This window comes from Stenella coeruleoalba (genome assembly GCF_951394435.1).
Source record: "Stenella coeruleoalba genome assembly, chromosome: 2".
Taxonomy (NCBI): Eukaryota; Metazoa; Chordata; class Mammalia; order Artiodactyla; family Delphinidae; genus Stenella; species Stenella coeruleoalba.
Window position 1 is genome coordinate 91,625,205 of NC_137147.1, and position 17,326 is coordinate 91,642,530.

Here is a 17,326-nt window from a genome sequence, read left to right on the forward strand (position 1 = left end):
TTAAAAATTGATTTCAAATGATAATCCTTTGCTTTTTAAAACCTTTCCATTTTCCACAGAAGATCTGTGGTCAATTGATAGATAATTCTTTGAAGATGCCTGGATTACTGTGAAAAAAACCAAAAAATGCACTTGCCTTTAAAATTTTCACCATGAGATACCTTCTTTACAAAATAGGTAAGTAAAAATTTCTAGTGCACACTCTGCTTTGGAGGACATAGTCGTTCTAAGCCAGAATCTACTCCTATATCTGTCTTGCTGTCTGGCTTGAAGAAAAGAACTATTTTCCAATGAAGCCATCACCAAGTGTTATTCTAGAAATTATGAGAGATCTCGAACTTGCCTGGAAAGGATGGGGCTAGGGCCACTGGAAGAAAGCTTCATGTAGAAGACGGAATTTGAGCAGGGCCTTAAAGGATGAATAGAATTTGAAATCTGGGGAGTAGGCATGGCAGATAAGCAAAGTATATGATTATGGGTAAACATGATATGCTGGGAAGACTCAGTGGGAGTGAAGGGTTTGACTTGGGATATAGTGGAGAATAAGATTGGCTATACTGGCTGGAGCCAGCTTTTGAAGAGCTCCAAGTCCAGCATTTAGACCAGGGGTTGCAAACCAGTAGACCATAGGCCTCGTCTGGTCTGCAGATTTATTTAGTTTGGCTTCTAGGGGTATTTAAAAACTTGAGTCCTAAACAGGAATTTTACAGAAGAATCTGGATTACAAATGGTGGAAGATCTGATAACACTTTGGCCTCTATTCCTGCAGAGCCACAATGAACTAGAGGTGAGGAAGTAGTTGCCTTGTTTCACTGAGGCACAGACTCTCCAGTGTGCTATGGTGTCCATGGCTCCTGTAGTTTCTCTAAGACTCAGGCCATTTACTATTTACCAGCTGAGGTCACTTGCCCTTTACCAGTACACTTGCACAGTTTTCTTATATTAAATAAATATTGCTCTGTACCCATGTCTCTAGCAGTAGCAGTTAAGAGAGACCATGAAAAAATGGGAGAAATAATTTTTTTTGTGGAATAAAGAGTAGTACTATTTATTTAATATTAAACACCCAATATTTGTTTAATATTAAACACCCAACAATATTACCCCTTTCCATTACCTTTCTGGCTCATAGGAATTTGGTTAGATTATTTGACCCCTGTTTTTGACATTACATCAGTAGCCAATGAGGATTACTCTAGATTTTTGCATGGAAGCCTGACATGCTGAAAATGAAAAGCTCTCTCTTATTCCTTACCTCAGATTGTCCAATCTTCAGATTTACTGTACACTATTTTCTACATGTTCTTTCTTGTTGGAAGGGAGGAAGGACCTTTAGATTTAATAGGACTGCCTGTAAGTTAAGGTGGAACAGAGGGAAGGGGACAAAGAAAACTGGAATGATGGGACCATGTCCTTCCTTTTCTTTCTTTCTTACTTGAGTACTGTTTAGAACCTTATCATTTCTTACATTTCTATTAATTGAGGGCAAGAATCATTCATCTAACACAGTAGTTGGAATCCAATATATTTTTGTTGAATTATTAACGGGAAATAAAATATGACTTCAAATACCAATAATTTTCTGTTAGTTTGAAATTCTGCATTTGGAGGTTTTCAGTTGCATAAAATGCTTCTGGTCAGGAGCAAGGGATGGGGATGAGTGAGCATGAGGTTGTCACTAATACATGAGAGAGGGATTACCCTAAATGTGCATGTGGATGATTAAATAACAAGAATGTATTCCATCCTGCCACTGTAACTTGGATGTGAAACCATACATTGCTTATTAAATATTTTCCAGTCTATATAAGAGAAGCTAGAGAGAGAATTCTCAATTATTTTCAGAAAAAAACTTACCAGTTTTTGTAGGAAATTCTCAAAATCATTCTTAACTTCGTAAGGTTTCTTGGTAGCCTTTGCTTGGAGCCTAATCATGAAAGAAAGAAAATTGGTAACCAAACTAATTGTTTTCATACTGACACCAACTAAGAGCCACGATTTACGAAGAGTTTAATATGCTGGGCATTTGCCACCACTTTACATATATTAATTCAGTTACACTGACAACAATCTTAGGAAGTAGGTACTATTATTATCCTATGTTACAGATGAGGAAAGAGGCACAGATAGGTTAACTAGCCTGTCCACAGTCATACAGCTAGCAAGTAATAAAGGATTTGAACCCAAGCAGTGTGACTTGCGCCCTCTATTCTAACCACTGTGCGACACTGCATCCCAGCAGTGAAGCATCCTCTTCAGTGAGATGGTTCACACAGTAAGTATTCCCTCAACTAATTCCACTCACTGGGCTCCAGTGCAGATTTTAAGATGAGTCACCGGGGAGGGAACAGGAAAAGGGACTGGCCTGGAAAATATCTGGGGGAGAGAGAGAAAGAGAGACGGAAAAGGATAAAGGGTGAGGGAGGCGCTTACTAGACTGTAAGCTCATCAAGGGTGGGGATCCAGGAATCTATCATGATTTCTGTCACCACATACTCATTCAAGAAATATTTTTAAGGAGTTGAATAGCTGAATTGAGGAGGCAGCAGGAAACTTTCCAGAGATCTACAGATAAAGACAGAAGCAGAGGTAGGCCAGGCAAGGAACGATAGGAACTTGGGACAAGGGAGAGACAGCAAGAGAAACACAGAAGAGAGAAAGAAAAATGAAAAATGGTATAAGACTATTGATTTCACTGGCGATTTTCAAGTGAAACATTTGAAATTATTCTGTGAATTCTATAGGAAGTGAAATTTTCTAAAAATTCCAAATACACTTTGCTGAAGCATGAACTTTGGATTAGCTAAACCCCTATAAGGCCTGCTCTAGGTTTCTCTAGCATTTAGCCTAGGGGTCCCCTGAGGGCACCCAGTAGGGCTACCTCTGAGGGGCCTCTTGCGTTAGTGTTCTCTAACAAATACTCCCTTACTCTTTCTCTACTTTATCTCTGCCAATTTTATCTCCTCAACCTAGGTTTTCTCCTCACTTCTTACTACCCTTTTGGACTATTCTTCCCTGCTTTTCTAAAATCTGGCTCTGAGTCTCTTCCTCATAGTCCTATTTAAATATCCCTGGTGCCCTTTTTTCAGTGACACACTCTTAGAATCTTCTTGACTTCAAGTCATCCTGAGACTGGTTCATCTCACTTTGTTAAAATCAATCCATCTTCCAACCCACTTTTATTTTTTTAGAGTAATTATATTTTTTTATTGTATCATGTTTTTAAACATCTTTATTGGAGTATAATTGCTTTACAATGGTGTGTTAATTTCTGCTGTATAACAAAGTGAATCAGCTATACATATACATATATCCCCATATCTCCTCCCTCTTGCATCTCCCTCCCACCCTCCCTATCCCACCCCTCTAGGTGGTCACAAAGCACCGGGCTGGTCTTCCTGTGCTATGCAGCTGCTTCCCACTAGCTATCTATTTTACATTTTCCAACCCACTTTAATTTACAGTTCCCCTCTTCTTTTGTTTTTAATAACAGCTTTGTTGATATGTTACATAACCTAAAATCCACCCTTTCAAAGTATACAATTCAGTAGGTTTTAGTATATTCACAAAGCTTTGCAAGCATCACCACTACCCAGTCTCCCATCTTTCTATCTTTCCTTTCCATGACTATCTTTTTTTGAAGATTACAGATAGAAACTTGGACACTGTGCCTATAAATTTAACAGGGACGTGGGAGTTATATACCCAAATGAGTCTTTTCCCCTTCACTTTCTCCAGCAATGTGCCATCGCATAAAACATATTTGAGTGCTTCTTGTGAGTTGCTCTGAAAACCAGTCTGCATCCTTTTGCATATCTTGAGTGGTGAGAAATCCTGTCCTCTATAGATTTGATTTTTGGGAACTTGTAAAAGTCATCTGGAGTCAGATCTTATGTTGTGAAGGGGAAAGCTGGGTGATAAAATTTTTAGTGAAAAATGCAGTAAGATTTTAAAGTAATGAGTTGCATTTTCTTATGTGACTGGGAGACTAGCTTTATAAATTCCAAAATAGCAATTAGAAGTATGGCAGCATGACTGGCACAAAATTGTGGTTTCCCACAGGGGTTTATTTGAAGGGCTATACTCATCTGACATTTATTCTTGCCTATGTGGATGTACTGGAAGAAGTGGGTTAGTCCCAACACTTTATAGTTTTGTTTTTTATACTGTAATAAAATAAACAAATATGCCCAACTTTCCTTGTTTCAGTGGGGTACAATGTTTATATGTATAGGGGAAGCAGCAGGGGCAGAAAGGGACAAAGAACTAGCCTGAGACCAGCTAAATAGGTTGTTTTTCTAGTTTACATCTTCCCATGGTTATGAGTCTATATTTAAAAGGCCCTCAGCTTAAGTCCTATGTCTGGTAGAGTAAAAGGAGATGATGATAATGTTTAGCAATTAATTAAATTAGAGTAAGTGATAATGTGGATAAAAAAGTTAGTGTTACTCTAGATGAACTACGGAGTAGAAAACTTCTGCAGATATTCCAGTTAATGAATTTTTACATATTAAACCTATTGTGGTTTATGCAACACATTTGTTCAATTAAAATGTTTTTAAGCACTATGAGTTGAATAAGAAACAAACCTATGAAGCTCCTTGTCAACTTTTTCCTGTCGCTGTCTTAGGAGTTTTATTTCTTCATTAATTAGGTGCTTTTCTCTATAAAGTCAAAGTTTGGAGTTAAATTTTAAAATAAAGCAGGCAATTCTCATTGAGGAAGAATAAATCAACAATTTGCTGCCTTCCACATATCAGTAAAGGTCCATTACAAAACAGTTCTTCAGCAACCCCTCCCAATGCACCACGTGGTATGAGGAATCCCCCAGCACACTGCTCCTTATAAACATGTGCCAAAGGCATCACCCATGTCAGCTGAGTACAGCCTGGACTCCACCTTGCTGTTCCCACATGGGCCCTCTTACAAGGTGCCCATCCCTGTTCTTCCCAGTGACAATAGGAAATCTAAGGGCTCTGTGTGTGTGTCTGTGTGCGTGCATGCGCATGTGTGTATGTCAGTGGGAGGGGAATGGGGCCCCGGGGAAAGTAGAGGCTCAGACTTCTGTCCTGCCTGCTGGATAGGATAAGGCTGGCTGCTCTTCTGTTTACCTCTCTTTGATGTGTTTCCGGAACAGCATCAGGTACCCAAAGGGTAGGATGCCCATCCTTTCTCCCCTTTAAGGCAATAAGACAGCTAGGCAGTGACCTTGATATCACAGACAGAAGAATTGGACCCTGCCAATTTGTCCTCATAAAAATCGATGGACATCCTCATTAAGCCATTTCTCACTTCCTGGCACATAAGAATACCATAACTGGCCAAGAGTAATTATTTTAGTTAAGCACAAAAAACTTAAAATGTTTCCCCAAGAAAACATTTCCGAAAAGAACTCCTTGCCTTGCTTTCCTCCATATCACCCCTGCTGCCACCCCAGCTACAAGGAACTCCTTCTATTACAGACAGCCTTTCTGTTCTTCTTCCAGGGCTTATCTTTGTAAATGAACAATACTCCAATCTCTCTTCCTGGGAACTCTCTCCTGGTCTCTCCACGTTGGGGTGCATCCCCCCACCCAGACCACAGGAAAAGCTCCCTTCCTTTTTTCAATCCCTGACATGTGCCGTGTCTCCGTGGTTACAACATACATTCTTGACACCTACCTGAAAAGAATCTCCGAGTCTATAAGATGCTCAGAGGCGATTCTCCTCGTCAGTAAAATAAGAAGGTTAGTTGTAGATAATTTCTATGATTGCTTACAGCTCTAAAGAATTCTATGATTTTATATTTATCAATAGTATGGAGTCAACTTACATTCTAAAATCCTTTTGGTTGTTTGCAAATTGTCTTTTTGCCTCCTTTAGAATATCACAATAAGTTGGAGCAGGTGGCGTGATAGGCTTATGGTTAAGGAAAGATTTTCAACTAGGAAAACTTGAGAGAGGTTAACAGTATCCTTCACAGGGGGACTCAGGGAGCCATCTCGCCTGGGCTTCCCAGTCATGAAGGGTCTCAAGTATAAACACGAATATTACGTCTGGCGTTGCACTGAAAGGACCAAAAGGAGACAATACCCATCTGACTACTTTAAACTTATATCCCATTATCTGGACCACACCATCCATAGTGCACAAGGACTTAGTAGTTTCATAAGTCCCATAATTACTATTTTCATGTTTTTTTTGGTGTGCTTTACAGGCAGCAATTTGTTAAATGTAAAATTTTAAATGTACATTTTGTAACTCTGTTTAGACATTTCTTCATTTACATATACTTCAAAGTCTCTTGACTTCTGAGAGGCTCTGGAGGTGACTGGCAGCATATGTTGGCTGCCTCAGTTAGCCCGACCTCTGCTAACTGCATGGAAAAGGATGATAGGCAGAAGATAAAAATGTTCTGCTAATGTGGCTGGGGCTCTCCTACTGTCTGTTTCTGGTACAGCCTGTGGCTGTGTTCCTAACACTGGTCTTAACCCATGTCTGTGTCTGGAAAGCAGATGCTTCCCTCTGAAGTGGCAACTGGTAAATGACTCAAGGAGGCAGCCCTCATCTTGTGTTAAGACCTTAGCCTCATTGGTAAACTAGGAGCTGTTAAACCTCTGCAGTCACCAAGATGCAGGAATGAGTCTATCCTCCCATGGTCCCACTCTCCAACCTGAACCACACTTCAGTATTACCTCCATCTTTCTATGAATGCAATTTGCTCATTTAAAACACATTTATACTCCCTTCAAGGATGTCCTTGATACTCAATTTAATCTTAATTATCTGGTATAAGAATGTTAGGAAAAGCTCAGTAGATCTGGTCCCTGGGACAAGACCACATAGGCACTTAACCTTATGACCTTAATTTCCTGAGTATTATATCTCAGTTGAGATAACCAGAAGGAAAAATATGAATGGCTCCACAAAGATTCTCACAATAAACTTGAATAAAATTTATGTCTTTCCTATGACACTCTAAACTACTCAGAAAGTATCTTCAATCACTTATAATTTGAATATTAAGGTCTTAGAATCAAGGCAAAGAACATTTGTTTTCTGTACACTCCAGATGACTTTCTCAGCAATGCCACGGTGATAAATTCTCTCTGCCAGCCATAGAACCTGTTTAAGAAGTTTCCTTAACAGCATCACTAAGTTGCTGGGAAGCAGTGTTGATAGCAGACCATACTCCATCCTACTAAGCAGAGTTTGTGAGGGTCTGGATGATTATGTTATCCTGAATAGGATAGGAATTCTCTGAAATAGATTTTACAGAGAAGTCCGCTGCTCTTTATGATGCATTCCAAGTTTACTTTAACCCCTTCATCATAGCTAGGTTTTAGAGTATGGTTTTCCTTAAAGAAAGAGATAAGCCTGGAGGGGGATCAAGATGGCAGAGGGGAGAATGTGGAGCTCACCTTCCCCCACAAACACATCAAAAATACATCTACATGTGGAACATTTCTCACAGGAAACCAGCCGGAGACTGGCAGAAGATCTCCTATATAACAAAAGCTGCAAGAAAGATCTCCACATAACTGAGTAGGATGGAAAAAAAGGAATCAGGACAGGACTGGTGTCCCTGGGAGGGATCTATAAAGGAGAAAAGGTCTACGTGGGCAGACCCTGGGGAGCCCCCTTGCCTGCTGGGAAATCCGCTGGGACAGATAGAGGGGCTGGAGAAGCCCAGACTCTACTTGTGAGGAGTGCGTGTGTGCTGGTTTGCTGACAATCAGGACAGAGAGAGACTGGCAGCTGGCTTGCCACACTACCCAATATCAGGTGTGCATTGGGCAGGGCTACAAATACGTGCAATGGCTAAGTGCTGAATCTCTGGCAGACAGACCCTGGGAGAGGACTCGATCTAGCTTAGTGGAGATAGCTCGGAGGGCCTGGGGTATAGTCTGGGCCAAACTGCAGAGCTCTTTGTCACTGCTTGCATGGCAGGGGTGAGTCCAGCTGTGGCGGATTTTGTCAGCGCCTGCAAAGGGTGATGCCACAGAGATGCTCAGGGAGTGCTGAGTCTCAGATGGAGAGCCCCTGGGTAGAAGTATGCAGTGGTTGGTTTCCCAAAGGGAGTTCACTGGCTCTGCCCACCCCACACCGCAACTTGGAGCAGCATCTGGCACGGACAGGTCCTGGGAGAGGTCTGGCACAGAGGCAGCCTAGTTCTCAGGCAGCAGCACAACCACCTTGATTCCTGCAGCCACAAAGCCCCAGCCCCCAGCACCAGCCCATTCCACACCACAGCCTAGCACTGGGATGAACACAACAGGAAAAGAGATGTGGCATTTGGCTGCTTCTAGACAGAACTGCAGATGTCTGCATGGGTAGTGCATAGATTCGCTGTAACGCCACGGGCCTCAGTTGCTTCAGCAGTCACCTCCTTTGGAGCAGGTCACGCACTCAAGGTCAAAGGAGACTGAGTGAACCTGACCCTCAGGGCTTTTACTCTGACAACTGGGGAGCAGACACCACCGCTGACAGGGCTGTAACAGCCACAGAGCAAGGAGGAGGTCCCACCCAGAGCGCAGGCTCTGGACACCACACCAGTTACTCCCCTATCAAGGGGATAACAACTAGCACACTCTGAGGAAAGATGTGGCTGGTACCCATACTGAAACCAGCCCTCGCACCAGAATATTGGATTCACAGTCTACACAGGGATGCTTCCAAATAAAAATATCCCTTCAAGACCACAGTAGATAACTGTTTCTCCTAAATTCATAGAGACAGAGAAAGTTAAGTAAAATGAAAAAGCAGAGAAACTACTCCAAATTAAAATAAAAGAAATCCCCTGAAAGAACAAATAATGAAACAGACCTCACCAGTCTACTATACCCTGAGTTCAAAAAGGAGGTGATAAAAATGCTAAAGGAATGAAAAGATTGATAGAAGTGCAGATCACTCTAGTAAGAAACTAGAAAATATCAAATCAAAATTCGACAACTTAGTGAGATAAAAACCAATCTAGAAGCAATGAATAGACTAAATAACACAGAAGAATGAATATGTGATCTGGAGGACATACTAATGGAAATCACCCAATCAGAAGAGCAGACAGAAAAACAAATGAAAAAAATGAAAGCAGCATACAAAATCTATAGGATAATATAAAGCATGCCAAACTATGCATAAGCTGGGTTCCAGAAGGAAAAGAGAGAGAAAAGGGGATTGAAAGTGTATTTGGAGAAATTATTGCTGAAAACTTCCCAAACCTAAAGGAAACAGATATCCAAGTACAAGAAGCACAGAGGATCCCAAACAAGATGAACTCAAACAGATCCACACCAACACATATCATAATTAAAACGGCAAAAGTTAAAGAGAGGATTCTAAAAGCAAGAGAAAACAAAGAGTCAGTTACGTGAGAACCCCCATAAGGCTATCAGCTGATTTCTCTGCAGAAACTTTGCAGGTCAGGAGGGAGTGGCATGATATATTCAAAGTCCTGAAAGGGAAAACCTGCAACTCTACCCAGCGAGATTATCATTTAGAATAGAATGAGAGATAAAGAATTTCTCAGACAAGCAAAACCCAAAAGAATTCAGCAATACTAAACCTATCCTAGAAGATATATTGAAGGGTCTTCTCTAAACAGAAGAGAAACAAGAATCTATAGGAAAGGGACAGTCACAATAGAAAAGGCAAATACATAAAAGGACTGAAGATCACTTAAGCCAGTACATAGATGAAAAAACAATCAAAAATTTTTTGTGAAAGTGATTATGATGACAATTAGCAGCAAAAGGATAAGATGTAAAATAGGACATCAAAATCAAAGAATGTGGAGGAGTGAACTATAAAAATGTGGATTGTTTAGAGTGTGTTTAAGCTTGTATGACTATCAGTTTAAAGCAAATAGATATAGTTAGGGGTCAACATACTTGAAAACCAGGGTAACCACAGATCAAGAACATACCATAGGTTCACAAGTACCAAAAAGAAAGGAACTCAAGCATAATACAAAAGAACCATCAAAGCACAAAAGGAAAAGCAAAAAGAAGAAACAAAGAACTACAATACTGACAGGAAAACAAGGTTTAAAATGGCAATAAGTACATACCTATCAATAATTACTTTAAATGTCAAATGGAACAAATGCTCTGATCAAAAGACACAGAGCAGCAGATTGGATAAGAAAACAAGAACCTACAATATGTCACTTACAAGAGACTCACTTCAAGGTGAAAGACACACACAGACTGAAAGTGAGAAGATGGAAAAAGATATTTCATGCAAATGGAAATGACAAGAAAGCAGGGGTAGCAATACTCATATATCAGACAAAATAGACTTTAAAACAAAGTCCATAAGGAGGGACAAAGAAGTACATTATATTATGAAAAAGGGACCAATACAAGAAGAGGATATTACACTCATTAATGTGCATGCACTCAATATAGGAACACTGAAAGATATAAAACAAATACTAACAGACAGAGAGGGAGAACTTGACAGGAATACAACAGTAAGAGTCTTTAAAACCCCACTGACATTAATGGACAGATATTCTAGACAGAAAACCAATAAGGCAACAGAGGTCCTAAATGATACAATAGACAAGGTGAACTTATTTGATACCTACAGGACCCTACATCCAAAACACCCAGAATACACATTCTTTCCAAGTGTGCATGGAACATTCTCTAGGATAGACCACATATTAAGTCACAAAACAAGCCTCAACAAATTTAAGAGGCTAGAAATTATTTCAAGTATATTTTCTAACCACAATGGTATGAAACTAGAAATCAACCACAAAAAGAAAAATGGGAGAAGAACACATGGAGACTAAACAAGATGCTATAACAAACCAATGGGTCAATAATGAAATCAGAAAATACTTCAAGACAATTGACAATGAAAACACAACTTTACAAAAACTATGGGATGCAGCAAAAGCAGTTCTAAAAGGGAAGTTCATAGTAATACAGGCCTTCCTCAAGGAACAAGAAAAATCTCAAACAACCTAACCTACCACTTAAAAAAATCAGAAAAAGAAGAATAAAACTCAAATTCAGCATAAGGAAGGAAATAATAAAGATCAGAGGGAAAATAAATTAAGTAGAGAACAGAATAGCAACTGAAAGCATCAATGAAACCAAGAGCTGTTTTTTGGAAAAGAGAAACAAAATCAACAAACCTCTAGCCAGGCTCACCAAGAAGAAAAGAAAGAGGACCCAAATAAACAAAATAAGAAATGAAAGTGGAGAAATAACAATGGATACTGTAGAAGTACAAAAAATCATAAGAGAATACTATGAACAATTATATGCCAATAAATTGGAAACCTAGAAATGGACAAGTTTTTAAAAATGGCCTGCCAAAACTGAGTCAAGAAGAAACAGATGATTTGAGCAGACTGATCACTAGATGTAAAACAGAATCTGCAATAATAATAATAATAAACTCCCTGCAAACAAAAATCCAGAACCAGATGGCTTCACTGAGGAATTCTACCAAACATACAAAGAACCTATACCTATCCTTCTCAAACTATTCAAAAAAAAAAAAAAAATACCGAAGAGGAAGGAACCCTCTCAAATTCATTCTGTGAAGCCATCACCCTGATACCAAACCAGACAAAGACACTACCGAAAAGAAAGTTACAGGCCAATATCTTTGATGAATATAGATGCAAAAATCCTCAAGAAAATATTAGGAAACGGAACCCAACAATACATAAAAAGACCTACATCATGATCAAGTTGGATTTATCCCAGGGTCATAAGGATGGTTCAACATACACAAATAAATCAATGTGATATACCACATTAAGAAAAGGAAAGGCAAAAAACACATGATAATCTCAAGAGACACAGAACAAGCATTTGACCAAAGTCAACATCCATTCATGATAAAAACTCTCACCAAAATGGGTATAGAGAGAACATATCTCAACATAATTAAGGCATTTATGACAAACCCACAGCCAACCTAATACTCAATGGTGAAAAGCTGAAGGCCTTCCTGCTAAATTCAGGAGCAAGACAAGGATGCCCACCATCTCCACTGCTATTCAACATTATATTGGAAGCTGTAGCCACAGCAATCAAGTAAGAAAAAGAAATAAAAGGTATCCAAATTGCAAGGGAAGAGGTAAAACTGTCACCATTTGCAGATGACAAGATACTCTATATAGAGAAATCTAAAGTCTCCATACAAAAAGTATTAGACCTAATACATGAATTCAGCAAGGTAGCAGAACACAAGATAAATATACAGAAATCTGTTGCATTTCTTTACACTACAATGAAGTATCAGAAGGAGAAAGTAAAAAAAAATTCCATTTAAAATTGTATCCAAAAAAAGTAACTAGGAATAAGCTTAACCAAGAAGGTGGAAGAACTATTTGCTAAAAACTATAAAACAGTAACAAAAGAAATTGAAGATGATTCAAAGAAATGGAAAGATATCCTATGCTCTTGGATTAGAAAAATTAATATTATCAAATTGGTCATACTGCCTGAAGCAATCTATAAATTTAATGCAACCCCTATCAAAATACTCATGACATTTTTCACAAAACTAGAACAAATAATCCTAAAATTTATATGGAACCACAAAAGACTTAGAATTGCCAAAGCAATCCTGAGGAAAAAGAACAAAGCTGGAGGCACAACCCTTCCAGACTTTAGACAATACTACAAAGCTACAGTAATCAGAACATCATGGTATTGGCAAAAAATGAGATATATGGGTCAATGGAACAGACCTATAGAGCCCAGAAATAAACCACACACATACAGTCAATTAATCTACTTAGAGTATACAATGGAGTAAATACAGTCTCGTCAACAACTGGTGCTGGGAAAGCTAGACAGCTACATATAAATCAATGAAATACAACAGTCCCTCACACCATATACAAAAATAAACTCAAAATTATTAAATGATCTAAATATAAGACATGACACCATAAAACAGAAGAGAACACAGGCAAAACATTCTTGGAAATAAGTTGCGGCAATATTTCCTTAAATCAGTTTCTGAAGGCAAAAGAAATAAAAGCAAAAATGAACAAATGGGACCTAATCAAACTTAAAAACTTTTGCACAGCAAAGGAAACCATCAACAAAACAAAAAGACAACCTATTGAATGGGAGAAAATATTTTCAAATGATGCAACCTACAAGGGGTTAATATCTAAAATATACAAGCAGCTCATACAACTCAATGTCGAAAAAACAAACCACCCAATCAAAAAATGGGCAGAAAACCTAAATAGACATTTCTCCAAAGAAGACATACAGATGACCAACAGGCACACGAAAAGATGCTCAACATCACTAATTATCAGAGAAAAGCAAATCAAAACCACAATGAGGTATCACCTCACACCAGTCAGAATGGCTGTCATCAAAGTCTACAAATAGGGACATCACTGGTGGCACAGTGGTTAAGAATCTGCCTGCCAATGCAGGGGACATGGGTTCAAGCCCTGGTCCAGGAAGATCCCACATGCTGTGGAGCAACTAAGCCTGTGAGCCACAACTACTGAGCCTGTGCTTAGAGTCCCTGAGCCACAACTACTGAGCCCGTGCATTGCAATTACTGAAGCCCACGTGCCTAGAGCCTGTGCTCCACAACAAGAGAAGCCACCACAATGAGAAGCCCGTGCACCACAATGAAGAGTAGCCCCTGCTCACTGCAACTAGAGAAAGCCCGCATGCAGCAACGAAGACCCAACTCAGCCAAAAAAAAAAAAAAAAAAAGCTTTATGAAAAAAAAGTCTAGGGCTTCCCTGGTGGTGCAGTGGTTGAGAGTCCGCCTGCCAATGCAGGGGACATGGGTTCATGCCCCGGTCCAGGAGGATCCCACATGCCGCAGAGCGGCTGAGCCCGTGAGCCATGGCCGCTGAGCCTGTGCGTCCAGAGCCTGTGCTCCACAACGGGAGAGGCCACAAAAGTGAGAGGCCCACATACCGCAAAAAAAAAAAAAAAAGTCTACAAATAATAAATGCTGGAGAGGGTGTGGAAAAAAGGGAACCCTCCTACACTGTTGGTGGGAATGTAAATTGGTGCAGCCACTATGGAAGACAGTATGGAGATTCCTTAGAAAACTAAAAATAGAACTACCACATGACCCAGCAATCCCACTCCTGGGCATACATCTTGAAACAATGAAAACTCTAATTCGAAAAGATACACACATCCCTCTGTTCATAGCAGCACTATGTACAATAGCCAAGACATGGAACCAACCCAAATGTCAATAGGCTTGAGAAGAAGTGGTATATATATGTGTGTGTGTATATATAAATATATATATTTGAAGGATCAAATATATATATATATATATATAAAATAGAGTATTACTCAGCATTATAAAAAGGAATGAAATATTGCCATTTGTAGCAACATGGATGGACCTAGATAATATACTACGTGAAGTAAGTCAGACAAAGACAAATATATGATATCACTTATATGTGGAATCTAAAAAGTAATACAAATGAATGTATGTATTAAATAGAAACAGACTCAGAGACATAGAAAACAAATGGTTACCAAAGGGGAAAGGGAGTGGGGGAGTTATAAAATAGGAGTATGGGAGATTAACAGATACATACTACTATACATAAAATAGATAAGCAACAAGGATTTACTATATAGCACAGGGAACTATATTCATGATCTTATAATAAGCTACAATGAAAAATAATCTGAAATATATATATATAATATATATATATAAAATGGAATTACTTTGCTGTACACCTGAAACTAACACAATATTGTAAATCAACTACACTTCAATAAAAAAAGACATAAGCCTGACTTTCATGTCACAATGGTATATGTTTCTTAAACTTATAATTTAATGAAAAGTTTATGTGCATTATGTAGGTGAAAATCACATCAGTGCAGTGATAGCATCCAGCCTTCCCAGGAGGCCGACCAGTAGTGACAACTGCATGTACACATGAGCAATGAGAATGCTCTCATTATTGGCTTCAAGGACACATTCAGGAAATAGCCCTCTTCGGGGCCAGCACGAAGCAAAATTGGGAAGTCAACAGAATGTGTGTCTTTGGTGTCTTTCACTCATTTCTCTCGATGCTCTTCTTTTAGTACCCTCTTAGTTCTTCATTGCTCCTTGACTGGCATTAACAGGTCACATTTCCCACAGATTATAGAGTGCCATGCTGGAGATTCAGCTCTAGTTCTTGCACTATGGTCAGCACTTGCCATCTAGGGCCATGGTAGCCCAGGTAGTTGACAGGGTTGGCCCTCCTTTTCCTTATCTGTAAAGTATGAAGGTTGAGCTTCATGTTTTTGTAGCTCTCATCCTGTTAAGATTTTCTATCAGAAAATTTTCTACCTCTATTAGAGGTAGAAAATGAGCCTATTTAAGTTCCAACCCATCACTGGGGTAATGGCAAAAGGCTTGGAGAGAGTGGGGTGGAATTTGAGATTTTGCAAAGGAATATAGGAGAGAATCTGTTTAATATTTAGATATGGGGGCTGCATAAGAGATAGGGAGAAGGAAGGATCAATTATGGCAAGGATAATGATGGAATCACTTTATAGAAATTGGGAAGTTTGTCAATTTGAAGGTTGTATTATAGGGGATGAGAAGGTATTTTAAAAATGGGCATGAGACTAGATAGCAGAACTCAGCATCAGCTGTTTAATTTGGGGGCGCTTAGAAAAAGAAATGACAGGAACCAAGATGGCAGAGAAGGACGTGCTCTCACTCCCTCTTGTGAGAACACCAGAATCACAACTAGCTGGTGGACAATCATCGACAGGAAGACATTGGAACTCACCAAAAAAGATACACCACATCCAAAGACAAAGGAGAGGTCACGATGAGACGGTAGGAGGGGCGCAATCACAATAAAATCAAATCCTATAACTGCTGGGTGGGTGACTCACAAACCAGAGAACACTTATACCACAGAATTCCACCCACTGGAGTGAAGGTTCTGAGCCCCATGTCAGATTCCCAAACTGGGGTCTGGCAACAGGAAGAGGAATTCCTAGAGAATCAGACTTTGAAGGTGAGTGGGATTTGACTGCAGGACTTCAAAAAGACTGGGGGAAACAGAGACTCCACGCTTGGAGGGCACACACAAAGTACTGTGTGCATCGGGACCCAGGGGAAGGAGCAGTGACCCCGGGGGAGACTGAACCAGACCCACCAGCTAGTGTGGGAGGGTCTCCTGCAGAGTTGGGTGGTGGCTGTGGCTCACCGTGGGGACAAGGACACTGGCAGCAGAAGTTCTGGGAAGTACTCCTTGGCGTGAGCTCTCCCAGGGTCCACCATTAGCCCACCAAAGACCCCAGGTAGGCTCCAGTGTTGGCTTGCCTCAGGCTAAACAAGCAACAGGGAGGGAACCCAGCCCCACCCATCAACAGTCAAGTGGATTAAAGTGCTACTGAGCTCTGCCCACCAGAGCAACAGTCAGCTCTACCCACCACCAGTCCCTCCCATTAGGAAACTTGCACAAGCCTCTGAGACAGCCTCATCCACTAGATGGCAGACAGCAGAAGCAAGAAGAACTACAATACTGCAGCCAGTGGAGCAAAAACCACATTCAGAGAAAGATAGACAAGATGAAAAGGCAGAGGGCTATGTAGCAGATGAAGGTACAAGATAAAACCCCAGAAAAACAACTAAATGAAGTCAACAACTAAGATAGTCAACCTTCCAGAAAAAGGATTCAGAATAATGATAGTGAGGATGATCCAGGACCTCGGAAAAAGAATAGAGGCAAAGATCTAGAAGATGCAAGAAATGTTTAATAAAGACCTAGAAGAATTAAAGAACAAACAAACAGAGGTGAACAATACAATAACTGAAATGAAAACTACACTAGAAGGAATCAATAGCAGAATAACTGAGGCAGAAGAACGGATAAGTGACCTGGAAGGCAGAATGGTGGAATTCACTGCTGTGGAATAGAATAAAGGAAAAAAAATGAAAAGAAATGAAGACAGCCTAAGAGACCACTGGGACAACATTAAACACACCAACAATCACATTATAAGGGTCCCAGAAGGAGAAGAGAGAGACAAAGGCCCCGAGAAAATATTTGAAGATATTAAAGTCGAAAACTTCCCTAACACGGGAAAGGAAATAGCCACCCAAGTCCAGGAAGCGCAGAGAGTCCCATACAGGATAAACGCAAGGAGAAACACATCGAGACACATAGTAATCAAACTGGCAAAAGTGAAAGACAAAGAAAAATTATTGAAAGCAGCAAGGGAAAAACAACAAATAACATACAAGGGAACTCCCATAAGGTTAACAGCAGATCTCTCAGTGGAAACTCTACAAACCAGAAGGGAGTGGCATGATATAATTAAAGTGATGAAAAGGAAGAACCTACAAC

General features: G+C 39.9%; 1 protein-coding gene across 3 annotated transcripts in view; it reads right to left on the reverse strand.

Moving 5' to 3' along the window:
• The window catches only part of FAM227B (family with sequence similarity 227 member B), a 279,841-nt gene that overhangs the window by 22,435 nt on the left and 240,080 nt on the right, over positions 1-17,326 (reverse strand). Inside the window, exons 13-15 of one of the 3 annotated variants that reach the window (XM_079914520.1) lie at positions 5,813-5,890; positions 4,590-4,664; positions 1,858-1,927 (exon numbers count right to left, since the gene is read on the reverse strand). In XM_079914520.1, coding sequence (XP_079770646.1) covers positions 1,858-1,927; positions 4,590-4,664; positions 5,813-5,890 — 223 coding nt within the window. Of the gene's footprint in view, positions 1-1,265; positions 1,352-1,857; positions 1,928-4,589; positions 4,665-5,812; positions 5,891-17,326 lie in introns of those variants that run through there. The other 2 variants (XM_079914519.1, XM_079914518.1) reach the window with 2 other exon arrangements.